General features: G+C 37.1%; 1 protein-coding gene across 6 annotated transcripts in view; it reads left to right on the top strand.

Moving 5' to 3' along the window:
* The window catches only part of GRIP1 (glutamate receptor interacting protein 1), a 643,653-nt gene that overhangs the window by 230,265 nt on the left and 392,395 nt on the right, over nt 1–20,993 (top strand). For 2 of the 6 annotated variants that reach the window (XM_037007169.2, XM_037007165.2), the window contains exon 1: nt 1,670–20,353. The exons of 2 other annotated variants lie outside the window; for them this stretch is intronic. In XM_037007169.2, coding sequence (XP_036863064.2) covers nt 20,221–20,353 — 133 coding nt within the window. In that variant the 5' untranslated portion in view covers nt 1,670–20,220. Of the gene's footprint in view, nt 1–1,668; nt 20,354–20,993 lie in introns of those variants that run through there. 2 more of the 6 variants (XM_037007164.2, XM_037007171.2) reach the window with 2 other exon arrangements.

Raw genomic sequence — 20,993 nt, 5'->3', positions numbered from 1 at the left:
TCATAATTCTTTGTATTTCTGTGATGTCTGTAGTGATTTTTCCTTTCTCATTTCTGATTCTGTTTATGTGTGTAGATTCTCTTTTTCCCTTGATAAATCTGGCTAGGGATTTATCTCTTTGTTTATTTTCTCCAAGAAACATCTTCTGCTTTCATTGATTCTTTCTATTGTTTTACTCTTCTCAATTTTATATATTTCTGCTCTATCTTTATTATGTTCCTCCTTCTACTGACGTTGGGTCTCATTTGTTCTTTTTCTAGTTTCATTAATTGTGAGTTTAGGCTGTTCATTTAGGATTGTTCTTCTTTCTTGAGGTAAGCCTGTATTGCTATATAATTTCCTCTTAGAACTATCTTCGCTGCATCCCACAGATTTTGGGCTGTTGAACTGTTGTTATCATTTGTCTCCATATATTGCTTCATCTCTGTTTTAATTTGGTCATTGATCCATTGATTATTTAGGAGCAAGTTTTTCTGTGGGCCTTTTTATTGTCTTTGCATAATTTATTCCTAGTTTCATACCTTTGTGGTCTGAGAAGCTGGTTGGCATAATTTCAATATTTTTGAATTCATTGAGGGTCTTTTTGTGGCCTAGTCTGTGATCTATTTTGGGATATGTTCCATCTGCACTTGAGAAGAATGTGCATCCTGCTGCTTTGGAGTGGAAGAGAGTGTTTTTTTATTGATGTATTGTTGGTATACAATCTTACATTGGTTTTGAGTGTACAACACAGTGGTTCGACAGTTACCCATATTATTAAAAATTCAACTCCACTAGTGTGGTTACTATCTGCTAACATAGGAAGATGTTACAGAATCATTGACTATATTTGCCATGCTGTTCTACTATCCACATGGACACATTATATTATAAATGAGAATTTTTGTGCCCCTTTATGCCCCTCACACTCCTCACCTACTCATATATTCCCTCCCGCATAGTAACCACCATTTACTTCATGGTGCCTATGAGTCTGCTGCTATAAAATATTCTTATTTCTTATGTCAGAAAGCAAGAAGTCTGGGGAGAACCACCCCTATTCTTATCATGGTGCTTCTGAATTGAGTACTCATGGCATCCATAAAGAAAAAAATTATTATTGACCTTTATTCATCTATAACTTTCTATACTTTGGCTGAGATACAAAATCTTTAGCACTATTTTCATAGTGCTAAATTTTATGATAAATTTTAAAAGCAGTGTCAAGTAAAACTTCTTACTAAATTTTACTTGTCTCTACGAAGTTCATAATTTTAACTCGAAGTACTAGAATAGGGTCAGGTTGAATTTTGACAGTAAATATTAGATTATCAGTTTAGTTTGACAATTTTTGCATTTAAGTCTCAGACACTACCTTGCACTGGTATTATAGTTCCAATATAGGAATGTATGAAAGTTTCTTTTACTAAATGTTTTGCAGCACCCAGCCCAATGGATATTTAACAAAATTTTATTAACTGTCAAGCAAATGGTTTATTTCATGTCTTTTTCACCATAATTGTTTTGTGAAACAAGTAATATAAGAATAATAGTATAATTACTTATAGAAAATGATGTTTGACAGCAACAGACTCACAGGCTCCAAGAAGGGACTAGCAGTTACCAAAGGGGAGGGGTGGGAGAGGGCGGGTGGGGAGGGAGGGAGAAGGGAATTGTGGGGCATTATGATTGGCACACATGGTGTGTGGGGGATCATGGGGAAGACAGTGTAGCACAGAGAAGGCAAATAGTGAATCTGTGACATCTTACTATACTGTTGGGCAGTGACTGCAGTGGGGTATGGGGGGACACGATAACATGGGTTAATGGAGTAACCACATTGATTTTTCATGTGAAACCTTCATAGGATTGTATATCAATAATAACTTAATAAAAAAAATAAAATACACACCACTTAGAAGGGGAACAAAAAGAAAATGATGTTTAAAACATTGAAAACAACATTTTAATATATTAATGTTTTTTATTATAATTCAACATAACTACCACCTTATGCTATACATTGCTCTGGTTGATTTTTAAACTTTGTAAAAACTTTCACCAACTGAGCTCACTGACTGAAAGATTGCATTTATAACTCGAGCTTTAAAACCATTAAATAAATATGGTTTCATACATGCACAACAGTTTGGATATTACTTAGCAAGAAAGAAAAAAATCTAAAGGAGTCAGATCTGGTAACCAAGATGGCCAAGTGAAGGACCTTCCTTACTAATCCATCTGGAAACAGTTGCAGACAAAAAATTATTAAATTAAAAATTTGTACTTTCAAATGCACTACACTAAATATGTATAAAAGACATTTAACTAAGTTATTAGAATCTCTACTTCTGAAATTATTAAAGCTTTAAATTGCACAAATATTTTTGGAAAACCTTTTGTTAGAACTTGGAGCAAATAACAGAAAACCAAGCAAATAGCAAAACCCCCATCTGTTTTACTCAGCAGTAATTCTGTATAAAAGCGTTCTCAAAGTATAGTCAGTCCATGGACCCCTAGGGGCCCATATTAGTTGCTATTACCCAGTGGTGGATAACACCTTTGGAGATTTAGCACCAAGATAGTGGCACCAAAGTATACTAGGGGTCACTGTATTTTTCACCACCACACACTTATAATTAAAAGCAAAAGGCAGCTTTCACTTAAGGATGTCTTTGATGAGATAATAAACATTTTAAAAATATTCTATGTCATGAAATGGGACGTATTCTTAAAGTACTTATGTGTCATATCAAGTACCTTGTCATTCTTGTGGAAAAGCATTTACCAGATTGAGTTATGATCTGGACTAGCCACTTTAGCTGTAGAATAAGATTTTATTGAAAGAACTGACCAACTATAGTTACTCAGACCTGGGCATTTGGCAGACATTTTCTTGGAAGTGAACAAAAATAAACCTACCAGTGCAAGGCTAACAACAGATAATATTTATTGCCAATGATAAAATTCTAGGTTTTGAGTGAAAATTGGAAGTTTGAGACACTTGTATCCACCATCATAGGCTTGACAACTTCCCAACACTTAGTGGCTTTTCTGATATGACCAGTGGTGATAATGAATGTGATTTTGATATGATATAATAAAATGTGTCGACATTTGGAAAACCTGCATAACTCACTGAACCAACATTTTCCAAATGACCATACATGTTGCTACAAAATCATATGTAAAAATCCAGTGAAAATGTAAGCTAGACCAATGGGTTTTAATGTAACAGAGCACAAGAAGGTCATTGACAAAGTTTCAGATTCCACGTTGTAACTGATCTTTAAGAAACTACCTCTTGTTGAATTCTGGCATAGTAGTAAGGAAGAATATTCACAATTGCCTGAAAAGGCTATTGAAATACTCTCTCCTTGTCCAACTACATATCTTTGTGAGGCTGGATTTTCTTCATTTGCTTTGATCAGACAACATATCACAACACATTGAGTGCAGAATCTGACATGAAAATGCAGATTTTGCTATTAAATTATACATTAGACTTGTAAAAATACAAAGCAGTGTCAATTTTCTCACTACTTTGTTTTGAGAAATATAGTAACTTTTCATAAAACATATTTATATTAACATGTAATGGATTTTCTATTAATGTGTAATGCTATTTACTATCATGTTATTTTCAAAAAAACTACAATAAATGTTTTCAAATTCTCACTTTTATTTTTAAAATGGCAAATATGAATAGATATAACTCATAAAAAGAAAAGTCCTTTGATGTCCTAAAGAATTTTTTAAGAGGGTAAAAAGTTCTTTTTGAGACCAAATAATTTAAGAACCACTGTTGCAGAGTTAGATGGTCCATGGAAAGAAACATACACTGTGGTTTAGAAACCAAAATAAGTTTGCTGTTTGTCAGAGACTCATAATGCACAAAGCTCTAAGAAGTGCTACAGTTGAGAAGTATGTTTAACGTTGTTTAACTTGATGTTTCTCAAACTCTCAGATAAAATCCTATTTGGTTTTTGAGGAAGCAGCCTTTATGATATATAATATTTTGCAATCATTGCTGCAATTACCTCTTGCTTCAAAGATCTAGTACCTTGCCTAGATTAATATGTTACATTGCAGGATTTCATTCCATTTTATGGATGGATGCTGTTCCACTGTAAGTGTGTACTTTATTTTCTTTTTCCATTCACCCATCAATGGACACTTCAGTTGTTCCTACAACTTGATTATTGTGAATAATGCTGCAGTGAGCATAGGTTTGCAGATATCTCTTTGAGACCCTGATTTCAACCTTTCTAGATAAAGACCCAGAAGTTGGATTTCTGGATCATATGGTAGCCCTACTTTTAATTTTTTTTGAGCAACCTCATCTTTTTTCCATAGCAGCACTACTTTGCATTCCCATCCAACAAGCTTCAGTTATGCAAAATCAGGAAGTTGTAGAGATTTGCTGTACAACACTGTGCTTATAGTTAACAATATTGGATTGTCCATTAAAAATCTTTAAGAAGATAGATCACTTTAAATGTTTTTACCGTGGTAAAATTAAAAATTGAAATTTAAAAACATTGTTATAAACACCACAGTTCTCTAGTATAGAATATAATGGGTGATAACCTTAATCATGAGGCAAATCCTATTATATCTTATGAGCTCAAGTGTCTGAGGATCTAGTTTTTTATATTATTTCAGATGTTTTCAAGATTCTGTGAGAGGCTCAAAATTTTTACCATCAGAATTCTTGTTTCTTATCATTCAGGAAATTTGCATTGGTATAGGATAAAAACAATGCTGTTAATGTTAGAATAATCATCTGAAAATTCTAACACACTATCACATAAGGTTTTGAGGCTACACTGTAAAATAATAGTGTCATGTTTTGCTGTGTACTTAATATATACCAGAATGGTTTGTTGTTAAGAGCAAGGGATTTAAGGAGTCATACAAGTTTGGTTTTAAATACTGAATCCATAATTTATTGAGTCTTTAATCAGTAAGTTTATAAATACCAACACCTATAAAATTAAATGATTACACCTCCCTCCCTAGGTTGTTGTACAAAGGAAATGAAATTTCGATAGAGTCCATAGTACAGTCGATACACAGGAATTGATTGCCCATGAGAGATCAAGCTCTATGCTATGTACCAGGGAAACAAAGGTGAATACTGGCTCTTTGCTGAACAAAGAAGACCAAATAAGGTCTCAGTTACAGCAGAGAATAATAAAGCTACAATCAAGTAAGTGGGGGGAGCCAAATGGTTACCCAATGCTTATTTCCTCATTCTTTAGTAATAGAAACTTCTACATCCTAACTCGGCACATAGGAAACCATATGTCCCTTCCTCGATACCAGATAACAATGAATGGCATCAAACGAAAGGAATATGTGCGGCTTACTGACTCTGTTCTTAACAGGAAAATGTGCTATTGTCCCCTTCCTTTGCCTGGGACTTGGCCCTGGTGGCATTGAGCACCACCTATTCTCTTTCAGTCTCCAGTGACCACCTACCAGCTCAGACCTTAACACAAGAAAGAAACCTCTCATCTTGTTTAAACACACTTACTGAGTTGTTGAAGTGCCTGCACCAAAATCCTACCTAGTAGAGCAATAAGCTCAGGATGTTGTAACTCTCAAGCCTAGACCGATCCCTTCGAAGGGATGAGGGAGGTGAGTGTCAGGCAAGGCCTATCTCTGACCTGGGTGTTGAAGGGTCATTGTGAGTGGCAAACACTCCTCCCTAGGTCATCCTGATATTCCCCTGATGATGTCGTTCCCCATGAGAATCACTGATAGGATGCCTTACAATGAGATTTAATTTTTCCTTTGTTAGTGACTTTCCAGTGGAAGATTGAATTAAATGGTAATTGCTTCATTCTTTAAACAAATCTGTATGGAGCTTTGTACTATGGAGTATTTGTACTATACACATATAAGTAAAGATCATAAATATCCAGTGTAGGTCTTTCTTCCTGATTTTATTTGCTCAGTTACTTTTTCTATAAACTTATTCCTCTCTACCCAGAATATAACCTTCCTGAAGATACGGTCATCACTTTGTTTGTTTGTTTGTTTTTATGGTGTCACAGGTACTCAGTGCAGCTGGTCACATAGTAACATTCAGTAAATTCTTTGTTGAGAAAACCAATGAATAAAGGGAAAAATATAGACTCAGACTTTCAGCCTACAACAATGAAAAGGGCAGTTTTGCCCTTAAACTCACAGTTGAGAAAGCAGATGATTGCAGAGATGTGCAAAGAATGGCTATGATAGGGTTAATGAATATATTCTCTAAATTGAACTGTACAGCCATTACCGTGCAAAAATAAATGAATTTTATTTCTTTAATAATGCACTACAGAAAGTGCTTAAGTGTCCTTGTCCATAGGTGGGCTTTGAACAGGAGTTCAATTTTAGCTACATCACTAAAATAACTACATCTCTTCTTGAGAGTTTGAAGTCACAGCTTACTGCTTATGGAGAGGAATTTGCTCAGGGATGCACAATAATAAAGAAGAAAGTCGTTGTGCATCTCGATAACTGACTTGCATTGCCCACTAGGATTAAATGCAGATAATGATGACCCCTAAAATCCTGGGCTCCGTGGAATTAAACTTCCTTGCTGGTGAATAGCATGTATCACAACTTTAAAAAAGTACATTTGTTTAGTTTACATCTGTCTGTTTTAATGTTTGATTAGTCAAATCAGTTTTCCCTGATGTAATATCTGCACTGATAATTTGTCTTCAATAACTTGTAACTGAAAGTTGATAACTGTGTAACAATTTTTAAACTGAATACATGCAAACTGAAACAGAAGGTTCTCACATACTAAGTGGCTTTTGGCACGAAAGTTTGAAGTACATGGGAATTTTTTCTTTCTGCATGTTTTTATGTATCTTTGTTGCATATACTGAATAACTGATAAATGGAGAATGACAAATGAATCAGCAGTATTACAAAACCAAACATTCTTAAAGAAAGCTTCCTCTTCATATATAATCTAAAAATGATGGTAAGTGCTGATAAATACAGAGGTCACCTAATAGCACTCAATCCTTATTTAGTTTCTAAAACCGCTATATGATTTCTTCAATAAAGGAATTTCCCTGCTTTCACTGAAATGGAAGCAAACCATTTAAGGAAATTTGCTATTAAGAAATGAAAGTGGAACTAAGTTTCTAAAGAAATTTGAATACAGAAAAGGTCATTATTTTTAGAAATTTTTTCCCTGAATAATTCCTATTTGGGTCTCTAATTTGCTTCCATCTAATCACTAATTATTTGTGTTGTTTATTAAATAAAACATAGAGCCACCTGCCTAACTAGTTACATATAGCCCAAGTTTTCTAGTCTGCAAACTGATGAATAAAGTAAGCCAGTTCATCCATCTGTGAAATATTCCAAGGTCAACCATCCATTGGCTACAAGATTTTGAGTTAAAAAGACAGTGGCGGCCAGTGCTTATAGTTTGATAATGTTTGCTTACTGAGCGTGAAATGAAATTTAACTATGGCATGTCTGCATTTGTAAATTTATTGTAGTTGTTTAGACTTCTTGCAAAATGAAGTGTCAGGCAGACATTCTGAGATTCCAAATATATTAGGCTTCACAGGGCTTGGGTAGCTGAGACTATTCTTACAATTTTTAAAGGCTTTTTCCTATTTTTTTCCACCATGGAATTAATATATTTAATCGATCACAGTGTGGAATGAGCATAGGAGAATTAAAAATAAAAACTTAAAAGTAATTTTCCAAATTTGAAATGCTAAATGTAGCACCTGGGCATTGCAGGGGTTTGAAAAATGTGCAGAGTATCAGAATTCACATTTTTCCTGAAGATGTAATATACTGTAGATAGAAAGATTTAGACTAGAAAGTCTTTTCTAGCTGGAAGATATTATTATTTTTATGCAGCTAGGTGCTTTCAAGTGGTGGGGGAAAATAGTGCTGATTATGAAGTCCTTTTAAGTAATTGTGACCTTCACAGGATCCATGTTGGTGGTTCCAAACAGTGTATTGCCAAACAGCTCCTGTTGCCTGGGAATTCATTCGTGCTGCCTTCTTCCCTCCCTCTTTCCCCTTCTCTCTCCCTTCCTTCCCATCTCGCTCCCTCCATCTCTCTCTCTTTTTCTCTCTTTCCCACTTGTCCTTCAGGCTACTAGACAGCAAGAAAAGTCTATTTTTAGACGGCTCACATGTATTTGTTCATTTATGTTTCTTGGTTGGTTGGTTCACTTTACTAAAGCATGGCACTTCAAAAAGCTTAGTTTATTTATTTATTTATTACAGTGTCATTGATATACAATCTTATATTGGTTTCAAGTGCACAACACAGTGGTTTGAGAGTTACTCATGTTATTAAATCCTCACCCCCACTAGTGCGGTTACTATCTGTCAATATAGGAAGATGTTACAGAATCATTAATCTTAGTTTATTTTTTAATTTTAATGTTCTTTTTTTTTTATCAGTTCATCTGACTACAGGAACATTTTCTTGGTATTTAAAATAGTTTCCTGTGGTCTCACCTCTTTTCTGAGTTGTGATGACTAATCTAATTTAAATGTCCCTTCTTTTCCTTCATCTAAATGCACTGCCATACGATTGATCTTACCTTACTGACCTTTTTTTTCTTAAAGCCATTTCTTAGACCCTAATTCTAGCTATCATGCACAGGCACACTTGTGTGGTTTCTTAAAAAGTACTTGCAAGTTGTTGATTTTGTTGCTGTTTATCCAATTGGGATGAACCCATGTTCTTGCCTCTCTTCTTTACTTTTATTATTGAACCTTTGGCTGAATCATCCATTTGTTTGTGCAGCTATTCACTCAGTTGTTCCCCTTACACGTGTTGCACTCAGTATTTATGCAGCAGTGAGTGTGTAACAGGAGATAGGGGAGAATTCTAAGCCATCTTTCTATTTGATATTAGCTTAGTTACATGTTTAGTGAAGATTTTAAAATCATTAGCTTAAAAGGGCTTTTGGAATGCTTATAGCTTTAAAGATTTATATGTTCATTCTATAAAATGTATTTTGTACCTTGTGACATGCTAGCTACTTAATCCATGCCAGCTTTTCCAACCTTCAGAACAGAGCTTATTTCATATCCTTGCTGGCAGATTTTGATGTTTAATAAATGTTTTAGGAAGAAAACTTTAAAGGCCCTTCTATAATTTAAACAGCATGTTTCCACGAACCATGAACAGTATGTGCTTATCTCACAGTAAATCAGATCCATTTGTTCAACAAATGCTTATTGTTCGTCTATTTTGCCAGGCCCTGTTCACAATCTGGAGATAGAACAGTGTACGTGAGGGCAACGGTTCCTACTCTCGTGGAGGTCATATTCTAGAAGAGAAGAAATAGGTGACATACAAATAGACAGTGAGAAGTGGCAGGGTGATATAAAATAGAGTGACTGGGGGATATATTATGGTGGGGAATTTGAATGGCTTCACTAGATGGAGACAAAATTTGACCTGAGACCTAAATACGAAAGTCCCATTATGTAAAAATTTGGGGAAGTATAATCAGTACTGTATGAACAGGGAGGGCAGACCCTAAGCTTGGTGTTTTGCCAGGGACAGAAGCAGGTCTTTTTGGAAAGTAATATGAGAAGAAGCTAAAGAGGCAGGCAGAGACCAGCTCCACTTGGGCTCTAAAGGCCCTGATAAAGATTGTGACAGTTTATTTTATGTGCATTAGGAGAATATAGAACTCATTGCAGAGTTCAAAGCAGGAAAACAGCATAATCTGATGTATGTTTAATAAGATCATTCTGTTGTTGTATGGAAAAGAGAGCAAGGATAGAAATAAGGTGCCTAAGTTAAGAAAGCTGGCTGGCTTTGGAGGTAGCAGTGGAGGTAGCTTTGGAGGTAGCAGTGAAGCATAGAAAAGTGAGTAGATTTAGTGTTGATTCTGAAGGTAGCTGATAAATTAGATTTGAGTAATCTAAAGGAAAGGAATCAAGAATGACTCTGGTTTTCTGTTTGGACAGCTTCAAGGATGATACGGTTTACTGTGATGAGAGGCACAGGTTTGAGGTCCATGCCTAGAGTTTCTGACAGTTTGGGAGATGCCTATTATGAATTTAATAGAAGTTATATGGGGTTATATGAATCTGGAGCTCAGTGGGGGTGGAGTGTGTGGGTGAAAATATAAACAAATAGCATTTTCTTTCATTTCAGTACATAGTACCAGTTATAAATTGGACAGAGATATCTCTCTAGGTTTATTTAGCCTTGCATCATCTTCCCACAATGAGGTACTTTAAAGGCATAATGTGCTACATACCTGTTTAGCAAACAGTATACCCACTTTAAAATAAGTGCAGGAAAAAATTGAATTAGGGTAAATATTGGATATAATTTGCAAAACCAATTTGGATATTTTGCAAGACTTAGCAACAAACTCAAAACTTTGCATCATTCTTCTTGAAAAAATAATCCAGTAGTTTATATTCTTATTTTCAGGTATATTTAATCTTTGAACAAAAACAGAATAATAGAGTTTAAGTAATTGACCAGATGAGGATAACTCTTCAAATTTCAGCCTTTCCTGATAACATTTTACATTTTGTTCTAAAGGAGGCCAAATATCCTAACATAAAACAAGTACTTGGAATCAATGTAACTTAAATTAGGTAGGCCAGAATTTCTTTCCTCAGATTGGCCTTTGAACTATGTAGATTATGGGATCATTCTCCCATGATCCAGAACTCTGGAAACACCCAACTCTGAAAACATCTACCATAGGTTAAAAATAATTTAACACAGAGAAAGTCACAGATGGGTTTTCCAATGTTCAAAGAAGGTGGCGGTGGTAGCGTTTTCTTGAGTTAAGGCCAAAGCTTATTTTGATTTTCTAACAAGTAGCAACTGCTGATCCTTAAACTGAAGAGAATCTTTCACATCCTAATCTTAATTTCTGGAAGACCCAGATAGGATTTTCCTCTCCACTGCATTCTGTGTCAAGAGACACATTCTTTGCACAATAGGAACAATGGTCAGAGCTAGTCGTGTTCTAGACATTTCCTAGGTGGTCACTGGCCCATTTCTGAGGCTCTCCTGCTGTAAATCAGGCTGACTCCATGCCTGGGGGCGGGTGCTCAAGTGGTTGCAATTAGAACTGAAAGGAACCTCAGAAATTACATAACACTTTATTCCTCATCCATTCATTCCATCTTTATGCATGTGATATCTACTCGGAGCCCAGTACTGTGCAGAGACCAAAGATTGAAAAATCGATGAGATATGGCTCTTGTTTTATGTACCTCCAAGTCTAGTCAGAAAGACAGATTTAAAAAGTGGGTATTTGTAATACAGCATGACCTTTACTAGACACACATGTGATGGTATCTTCATCAGCATATACTAATGTGGCTTCGTGATGAGTCACTCCCCAAATCCAGCGGTTTACTATGACAACCATTCTCCCCTCCCAGGCACTGGTCTGCAGGGAGCTTACAATTGGGCTAATCAAGGATGGGGTCAGCATTCAGGGTGCAAGACAGGTCTTTGGCTGCAGGTATGGGTTTAGGTCTGTTCCATGTATCTTCTTCATGTCTGTCTCCACTTAGAGGCAGTGGTTTCTTGGGTGTGTTCTTGGAGCATCACAGGAGTGCAGGACAGCCAGCCCAAGCTTGTGTCTTCCGCGGCTCCTCTCACATGTCTTCATGACCTGTGAGCCCAGTGGGACAGGTGCAGCTCTATTTATACTGTATAACGGCTTCCTACTCACAGGGAACAATCTTGGGCAAATCTTGTCTCTTCAGCCGTCATTCAATCAATTATTCATTCTTCCATTTATTCACTCTTCATTCCATCTTTCTGCTCATCAGACACTGAGTTATAGCATGTGCTCCCAGCCAAGGACACAAAGGGTAAAAAGAATGACCACTGCATTTAGGCAGTGGGCTCAAAACTTTCGCACTAAGGGAATTGGAAAACAAATGCATTTTCCTCACAGAATTTGAACTTCACAAGGAAAGTTTTTCATTATACTTTTCATTGTTTACATATTTGAAAAATATGTCATTTCTAACATATTACAGATTTTAAATAAATCCATTAGATCACTCACTTAAATGTAGACAGTGCACCTAAGTGCTATGGCAATTCATATAATCATCACTTAAAAATACCACTAACAACTGTAGAATGACTCTTGCAAGGCACCATAGAATGGTAGTTAAGAGCATACACTCGAAACTGCCTGGTTTAGTATTAGGGGCTTACATGTATTTTAAATTTATATATGTGCAGGTTATATAATCTATGAATTTCATTTCAGAGAAGCAAATGTGTCAACCTCAGCTATGTGGCTGAGAGTAAATTACTTAACTTTTCTGCATCTCTTTTCCTCATCTCCAGATGAAGATAAATTGCTTCTATGGGTACCCACTTCATAGAATTGTAATGAAGATTAAATGGGTATGAAACTCTTAAAGACTGACACATTAACAGGAAATATTTAAATTCATTTTTGTTATTATTAATGTACTGAAAAGAGCCTTATAGGAAAAAAGAGCAGAGTTCAAAGCCATAAATACATGACACATATTTGTAATTTTACTAATGAAATAAAATAATTTTATTATGAAAATAGCCTATCGAATAAAGTTATGCATACCATTTTTTTATATATTTCAAATTAGGAACAATTGCTACAATGCAAGAACTAACTAGACGTTTGCATCAAGGGACACTGGGAGAGGGAAGAATTATAATAACAGATGCAGAAGTGCAGCACCACTAGTGTGCACAAAGCCCACTGCGCCCCAGAGGAGAGAGCTGTCAGCTGTGGATCTGGTGGGAACCTAGGGATTGAATGTTAATGGAGAGAAGGGAATAAAGGGGCCAGGAATGATCCCTGAAACCTTCTCTAGCATCAATATTTTGTGAATATAAATTCTTAAAAAAATACATGTCGTCAGATTTCATCCCTTTCCTTAACCATGGTATCTTGTCCTTGCTATCACAGGAATGAAAATAAAAACAAAAAAAAATTATGAGCACCTGCTATCTGCCAGGAACAATTATTGCCTAGCTTGTGTGGTTGTGTAATTTACCCTCCAATATGTGTGCCTGAGGAGAGTTTAGAAAAGATTTACTTTTACTCTGGAAACATTTCACTTCAGGCTCTGATGAGCCCTGTTTAGACCATGAACTATTGTTTTCCTTTTTTCTTTCTTTTAAAAAATGAAAACAAGTGTTTCATTACTTAAATGTAAGAATTGGAGCATTTGTTGATTGCAGGGCTTGGGTGACATTATCTAGAATGACTTAATTCTTGTATACCAACAAGAGAATGCTTTTTTCTAGTAAATCTAAGTACAGTTACTGGCAGAATTTAAATGCCTTGGGCATGGTGTGAAACACTTGTTTTTAATTTGAAGCACTCACTTTTGTACTTAGTTTCTTTTAAACTTTGTAAAATCTCATGCAGAGCAAGAAGACAGGAAATATTAGTATTACACCATTCAAATTTCTTAGGAGACTGCCTGTTTTTGAATATCAACTGCTGAAATAGCTGAGTGATAACACTAGTCTTCACACTTCCAAGTATCTTCAACACACAGGCGGTTGGGGAGGTATATAGGAAGACTTCCAGGGGTAGGGCTGCATTTGCTTGGTTACTTTAACTGTGGCTATCAGCTGGATCAATCCAAAATGCTCCTATTGGAAATTTAGAGGGGCCATTTTGGATTGTCACAACGCTGGGCAAGGTAGGAAGGAAAGGGGGGCTACCAGTATTTTGTGGATGGGGGCTTAGGAGGCTAGAAGTACTGAAATCAGGGAGAAACTCTTACAAACTGAAAATTTGCCCTGCATCTATGTAACTTTCTAATATCTATATGAACAAATCTTCCTATAAGTGAAAACCTCTTTATATTTATTTGAGCCTGGGAGTCAGTACTGTTATTTATAGAGGCATAAGGTTTTTGCTTTTTAAAATAGGCTTTATGTTTTAGAGTAGTTTTAGGTTCACACCAAATTTGAGTGGATGGTACAGAGATTTCCCGTATGCCGCCTTCCCCTACACTTGCATAGCCTCCCCCATTACCAGTATCCCCTACATTGTAATGTAGGTTACAATTCATGAACCTACATTAACATACCATTATCACCCAGAGTCCATACATTTGGGTTCATTCTTGGTGTATATTCTGTGAGTCTGGACAGATGTATAATGATGACATGTATCTATTATCATATCTTACAGAGTAGTTTCACTTCCCTAAAAACTCTATATGCTTCATCTCTTCATCCCTCCCACCCTCTTCATTCTTGGCAGCCACTGATCTTTTTATTGTCTCCATAGTTTGCCTTTTTTGGAAAGTCTTGTAGTTGGAGTGAGGTGGTCTGTAGCCTTTTTGTATTGGCTTCTTCTACTCAGTCATACACGTTTAAGTGTATGTCTTTCCAGAGCTTGGTAGCTTATTTCTCTTAGGTGCTGAATAATACTCCCCTATCTGATTAACTTGTTTATTTATCCACTCACCTATCGAAGAACATCTTGGTTGCTTCCAAGTTTTGGCTATTGGGAATAAAGCTGCAGTAAACAACTGATTGCAGACTTTTGTGTGGACATGTTTTCAACTCCTTTGGGCAAATACCAGGACTGATGAATTTCATAGTAAGAGTATGTTTAATTTTGTAAGAAACTGGCAAACTGTCATCCCAAGTGGCTGCTCCATTTTGCATTCCCACCAGCACTGAAGTTCCTGCTGCTTCACATTCCTCACCAGCATTTGGTGTTGTCAGTTGTGGATAAAATGAGGGTTCCTGTGGCCAGTATTCTCACCTGGCCCTGGTTGACTACCTCACTGCACACCTGTGGGCAATACATAGCTGTTGACTCTATAAAGAGCTCTGCCCAGTACTCTGGGCACGACACGGTGGCAGGGCTGCAAGGATGCAGGAGAGCAGAGCAGAGGCTAGAGTGGTGGCAATGCTGAGGACAGAGGCCCAGAGGACAGCTGTGCAGGACAACTGTGCAGAGAGGCCCAGGGGATGGCTGTGTAGGACAACTGTGCAGAGAGGCCCAGAGGACAGCTGTGTGGGATGGCTGTGCAGGCAGAGAGGCCCAGAGAATGGCTGTGTGGGACGACTGTGCAGAGAGGCCCAGAGGACGGCTGTGTGGGATGGCTGTGCAGGCAGAGAGGCCCAGAGGATGGCTGTGTGGACAGAGGGACCCAGAGGATGGCTGTGCAGACAAAGGGGCCCAGAGGCAGAGACCAGCTTGCTGCATGCAGACTTGCTCTGAGTGAAGAGAATTTTAGTGACTGACCTGACACCTGGAAATAAAGTTGGGTATAACCCTTGCACCCCAAGAACATTTTGCTGTCAGTTTCTTTGATCACATTGAATCCATAGCGAACTTGCCTGGGGCTGAAACCCAATGGCAAGACATCAGTGTTCCAAGTTTGGTCCGTTGTAATAGGTATGTTGTGGGTATCTCATTGTCACCTTAATTTGCATTTCCAGATGACATATGATGTGGGACTTCTTTCATGAGCTTGTTTTGTTATCTGTACATGTTCTTTGGTGAGGTATCTGTTAAAGCCTTTGGTCCATTATTTAATCAGTTAGTTTACCTACTTATTGTTGAGTTTTAAGAGTTCTTTGTATATTTTGGATAACGTTTATCAGATGTGTTTTTTTGTCCCATATACTTCCTCCCAGTCTTTGAGTTGTCTTTTCATTTTCTTGACATGAGGCATTTTTCTCAGTTTTAACATACAGTGAACACACTTATTTTTAGTGTGATGTCCACTTGTGACTCTGCCCTTTTATTTTTTCTATACATTGTGTGGAATGGCTTCTGACGGTCTCCTAAATTTGAAATTGTTCATTAGAAGTAGATATAAGGATGTAACTACGTCTTCTGGTGTTGTCATGTCCTCAGATTTATTAATTTAAACACATATAATTAAACATGTTTTTAAATATTATAAAGACATTTTATGTTTAGATTATGTATGCATGAGTCACATGAACTGTGAATTTCACTTAGATCTGTAAAGGGGAATATTGTAAATCATTTGGGATGATAAAGTTGTGTTGGAACTAACAGGATTAAGAATACTGTCATTGCCAGGGACCAGAGTGTTTTGCTCCGCCATCCTCAGTATGTCAGAATGTCTCCCCGAAGGTCTCAGGGAGTCTGCTGCAGTCCTCTGTATCCCATGCACACGCCGTGGCATCTTAAAGGGCCAGATTGATTTAATGTCTCAAAGATTTCTCTGATAGACCAATGTTTCCAAAGACTGATAGTCTCAGAAAATACTGTAACCATTACTCAATCTAAATAAACACAGGAGGGTATTACTTACTCAGTGATCTAGGGAAGGTTGTAAATTGGCAAAGGTTGTTAATCTCAATAGTTGCTCTATTCCTCTTTTCCTAAAAGGGGATGGAGAATCTAATTCAGAAAAGTATGGAAGCCATGTAAATGCTATTCTGCCTACTTCCCAGAGAAAATAGAATTAAGATTTTTTTTAACATTTGCTAACATATTTTTGCTATTCTTGGTTGAAGCACATTTTGTTGATTGATTCAACCTGCTTTATTTTCTCGTGTGAACAAATTTTTCTTTAAGAAGTTTAATTTTGTAGTTTAGTGAACATTTAGCTCAATTAAAACCAATTTGTCATAATAACATGCTTCTTCACATGAAAATACAGAGGAAATGAAATTTCTCTTAAAGAAATTAATGTTTTGGAATTGGCTAGTCAGGATAATACCTCAAACAGGATTCAAAAGTGTAAATGCCTGCAGGGGCCAGGTGGTAACTGAATGAGAGAATTGGGCCCAGGGGAGATGACAATGACTAAGTGGAAAGCCCATGTTTATTTATGGGTGAGAGCCACTACTCAGTTCTAATCAATAGTTGCCATGTTGGTGGTAAGCTCCAAGTTGCCAGATCTTTTGACTTTCCAAGAAAAAAAATCAAATGTTTGATTTATTTCTGAAATTCTTGACTTTCAGAAGTTGGCTCAGTTTAAAAAAAAATCATTTTTGTGAGCCAAACAAAACATATTTGTGGGAGATACTTGTTCTGTGAACTGCCATTTGCAATCTCTAAACTATCCCATCTGCTTACAGAGTAGGGTGCAATAACTGGTGAAGAGCACCAGTTACTAGTGTTTGTGCTATGAGGTGAAAGGGCAATTCTCTGCAGAAACCGTACTACACCCAACTAAATGGACTTGACCTTCATTCCACTAATTTGCCAATTAACTGCTGCATATCAGCAAGTCCTTATAGATTTTAGATTGGTCCTCCATTGCTAAATGTGGAGGATTTAGGATAGAGGATGGGAAAAATTCAGAGGTATTACGGACCCAGAAGGATTGATTAAGGGATCCTGCCCAGCTGTACCACTGCTCAGGCAGAGTAGTAAGTGTCTTGCCTTTTGTCTTTGGATTGTGACACATCTACACATGTCCCCCACACTCATGGAGTACACTGCCACCTTCTTTTGTTCCTTGTGACCCAAGTAGACCTCCTCTAAATGGCAGATTCCCTATTCCTGCTTTGCAAGCATCTATGATTGTCTTAATAGGGCCATTAGATCCTGCACTGTACCTCTCCAAATATGTATGCGACTGAACACTAAACTCTTCCCTAGTACCCCCAAACTTCATCTTGTATAAAAAATTTATTATAATCAGTTACTGAAACTGTAACTTCACAAATAAAGTCCTTCAAAACTAGGAAAATAATAGGAAGGTGCTTAAGCATGACTTCTGTTTATTTCTGAAAGCAGTTTGATATGTAGATGATTTTAGTTCACATTGGTTCCTGTTCAAAAATGTTTGCTTACCACTGCTTGAGAAAATCTGTTTCACTAAGTACTACAATTAAAAATCAGTAAACTGTAGTAGAATGTTTTAAATTGGTCTGTGTAGAAAGGATCCTATCTCTATTAAAGCATCATCTGTTCTCTAATGTCAGTCCTTTCAGAGTGAGCTGGGAGTTTATAATTATAAAATTTAAATAATGTGGACTCCACCAGTTTAGGAGTTATAATAATTCAGGGGTAGTTGGGTAAAATTTGTTGCCTACATAATCTCTGGAGGACAAGAATAGTTGACAAATTAATCACATAAATCAGGATACATGTTTAGCTTCATTAAAAATGAAAGTCAGATATTTTTTTAACTCTCAGTAGCAAACTTGCATCAATCACTGAATGCAAATAATTCTTAGACAAGATAATCTCTGAATTTGTATGAAAAAATACTTGATACAAGGTAGTGCTTGGCAGTGTTACCTTCATGATCTTGGATAAACTACTAAAACACCTTTGAACCTTCTTTTCTCTCTTCTATGGAGGTAGCACCTCATTATGAAGGCTGTTAGGATTAAATGAAAAGATTATTATTTTCATTTATTTAGTGACCATGTCAAGGTGTAGACTCCAGATTTTCTAACTTCTAGTTCACTGTTTTGTAACTATTCTAGTTTATTTTGGTTGAGGGAGTCAGAATAATAAAGAAAGGATTTGGAACCTAAGGACAAGTGATTTTTTTTTTGCTTAAAGATGTTTGTAAAATATTTTGTAGTATCTTTTTTTCAGCATCATTAAGTTTGTATATCTCTTCACAAACTCACTCATAAGACATTAAAAAAATGCAAAATTCCTAGGAGTAGAGAAAATTTATGTAACCACTGAATCTAACTTGACACACTTCAGAGCTGAAAGGTTTTGGTTGATGAATATTTACCTCTCTGAGTAAATGTGTCCCTGTTCCATCATCAGCAATTCATATTTGAAAATAGAGAAGTGTCTAAATCTAGGAGAGACAGATTGTCTGTGAATCTAACAGCAGTGCACAGCACCATCACTTTCCTCTGGGATGTACCTGCAAACTTGAACGACCTTTATACAGTAAGAAGCTTTTTAAAAAATTACATTTCTGGGAAAATGGAGCTGCAGAATATTATTCGTTTAACAGGTAATATGCTGACATGTTTATTAACTCTATTGAGTAAGCAAAATGAATTTTTCCCGATGTTAAAAATTTGCCTTCACTTAAAGACTTAAAGAAAGAAGCTAGAGAGAAAAAGAATATCCATGATTAATGCTGACCTGTCTAGACCTTAGAGCACCTCTTGGGTCTAGTCTGAAGTGTTTCTGATTGTTGTGCTTTAAAAAAAAAATGGTTGTGATTTCAGAGACAAAGGACGAGTACAGTGTGAGCTTTTTAAGAAATTTCCCTCCCTCCCTCCGTCATCCCCAAGAATTAAGTTTTATTTGTTCCTTAGCCCATTTGTTTTCATATTTTTGAAAAAGTGTAACAACTCAGATTTATATTTGAGTTTGGTGTGAGCAGAGTCGGAATATTTGTATTTCTTTTCCCAAATGCCATGCAGTTTCATTTATTTGCTGAATACGGTATGCGTTGCTAAGCCTATGAGAAGCCTCTCTGTGAAGTGCATTTTAATATTTAGATCAAACAGCGCTTGGGATACATTAATGCCCAGTGGGTAAATGTGTCATTTGAAAGCAGCTGCTGAGCCTTCTGGCTGCTGCTCCAATTAACACATACAGCACACTTTTGTCAGCAAGAGGCAGTGCATATGGATGAAACCACTTTGCTGCTCATTAATATGATACGCCAGAGAGCACAGAGGGTTAATTGATCTGCCCATTGTGGAACAATAGCTTTCCAAGAAGTTTCCCCAGCACGTGCTTTGTGATAAAGGATGCTAGGATACCGAGGCGGGATTAGCAGGGAGGAGAAAGGCAGGCAGCCTCTAGTTTTGGTTCAGTCCATTGACTACCAGGTTTTCCCCGCCCTCTCTTCTCTCACACCCCCGCCCTGGTGATGGAGACGCTGGAGAGAAATTCTAGTGCTGAGACTCCTCTCGCCCCAGCCCAGTCTCTTGTCGAACTTTGTTCTGTCTTATTTTGAAGCTGCTGGAGTATAAAGCTTTGCTGTTTGTTTATTTTTCTTAGTCTTTCATTATCATTTCACTTTCTCTCTCTTTTCCATTATTTAAAAATCTTTTGAAACCGCACATTTGACAGTTTATGAGCAGAGTAAGGAATCCTGTCAAGGAAAACCCATATGCCTGTTATTTTCCCCCCCTCCCATGTCCAAAAGCTCAACGCTGATGGGAGCCCAGAGACGGATGGCAGGGTAGCGCGCTCCCGGCCCCAGGTTCTGGACGGGCGCTGATGCTCCGCCGGCCCCCGGAGCGGCCGGGCCGTTGCTCTCCTCTGGTGCCGAGCCAGGCTGCGCCGTGCGAGAGACATGGACCGCTTCCTGGGTTTTGTCAAGCAGATAAGGAGATCCAGGAGAAGAAAGGGGAAAAAGTACCGACCCGAAGAAGATTACCACGAGGGCTATGAGGATGTCTATTATTACGCTTCAGAGCATTTTCGAAGTAAGCGCTTCCTTCCACTCTCCTGATCCGTCTCGCGTGCTGGGTCTAACAATAACCCTTGTGTGGGGCTTTAATCTTAAATGCAAAAGGTTCCCCAGATTGTGTTCCCTGTGAGCAGTCTGTAAGTACCAAAGTGTTACATTTTGTTTGATTTGTTGCAAGAAGAGCCATCGGATGGTATCTAGACAATATAGCCAGTCCAGTACTATACACATGGTTAATATTTTAGGTGCAGGTAATTGATTATAATTGATTGTTATCATTGTTATTAGTCACTCAAGAAAGGTCTTAGGATATGTCCTGTTGTAGTTGCTTTTAAATAACAGGTTTTTTTTTTCTTTCTGAAAACGGTAGGATAGCTTATTTGGAAGAAGTAATTGTTAATGTTCAAGTTGATGCTGATGATTCATGTTCCGGATACAGATTTCTAGACAGTTATCTATGATTAATCTGAGATGTTGTTTAGAGAGGAAATTCAAATGACTTTCCCTGATGCATGTTCATAGTTTTGTTATTAAATTAAGGGAACTCTTATTTGCTGCCAGGTAGAAGTGCTGATATCTATAGAATAAAGCCATATACCATGTTAAGGGATTTGCAAATTAGCTTATAAAGAGCAGAGAACTAGAATTTTCTTGTA

The sequence above is a fragment of the Manis javanica genome, chromosome 10, assembly GCF_040802235.1.
Source record: "Manis javanica isolate MJ-LG chromosome 10, MJ_LKY, whole genome shotgun sequence".
Lineage (NCBI taxonomy): Eukaryota > Metazoa > Chordata > Mammalia > Pholidota > Manidae > Manis > Manis javanica.
The sequence above is the reverse complement of the archived record's forward strand: the minus strand, read 5'-3'. Positions and strand labels throughout refer to the sequence as shown.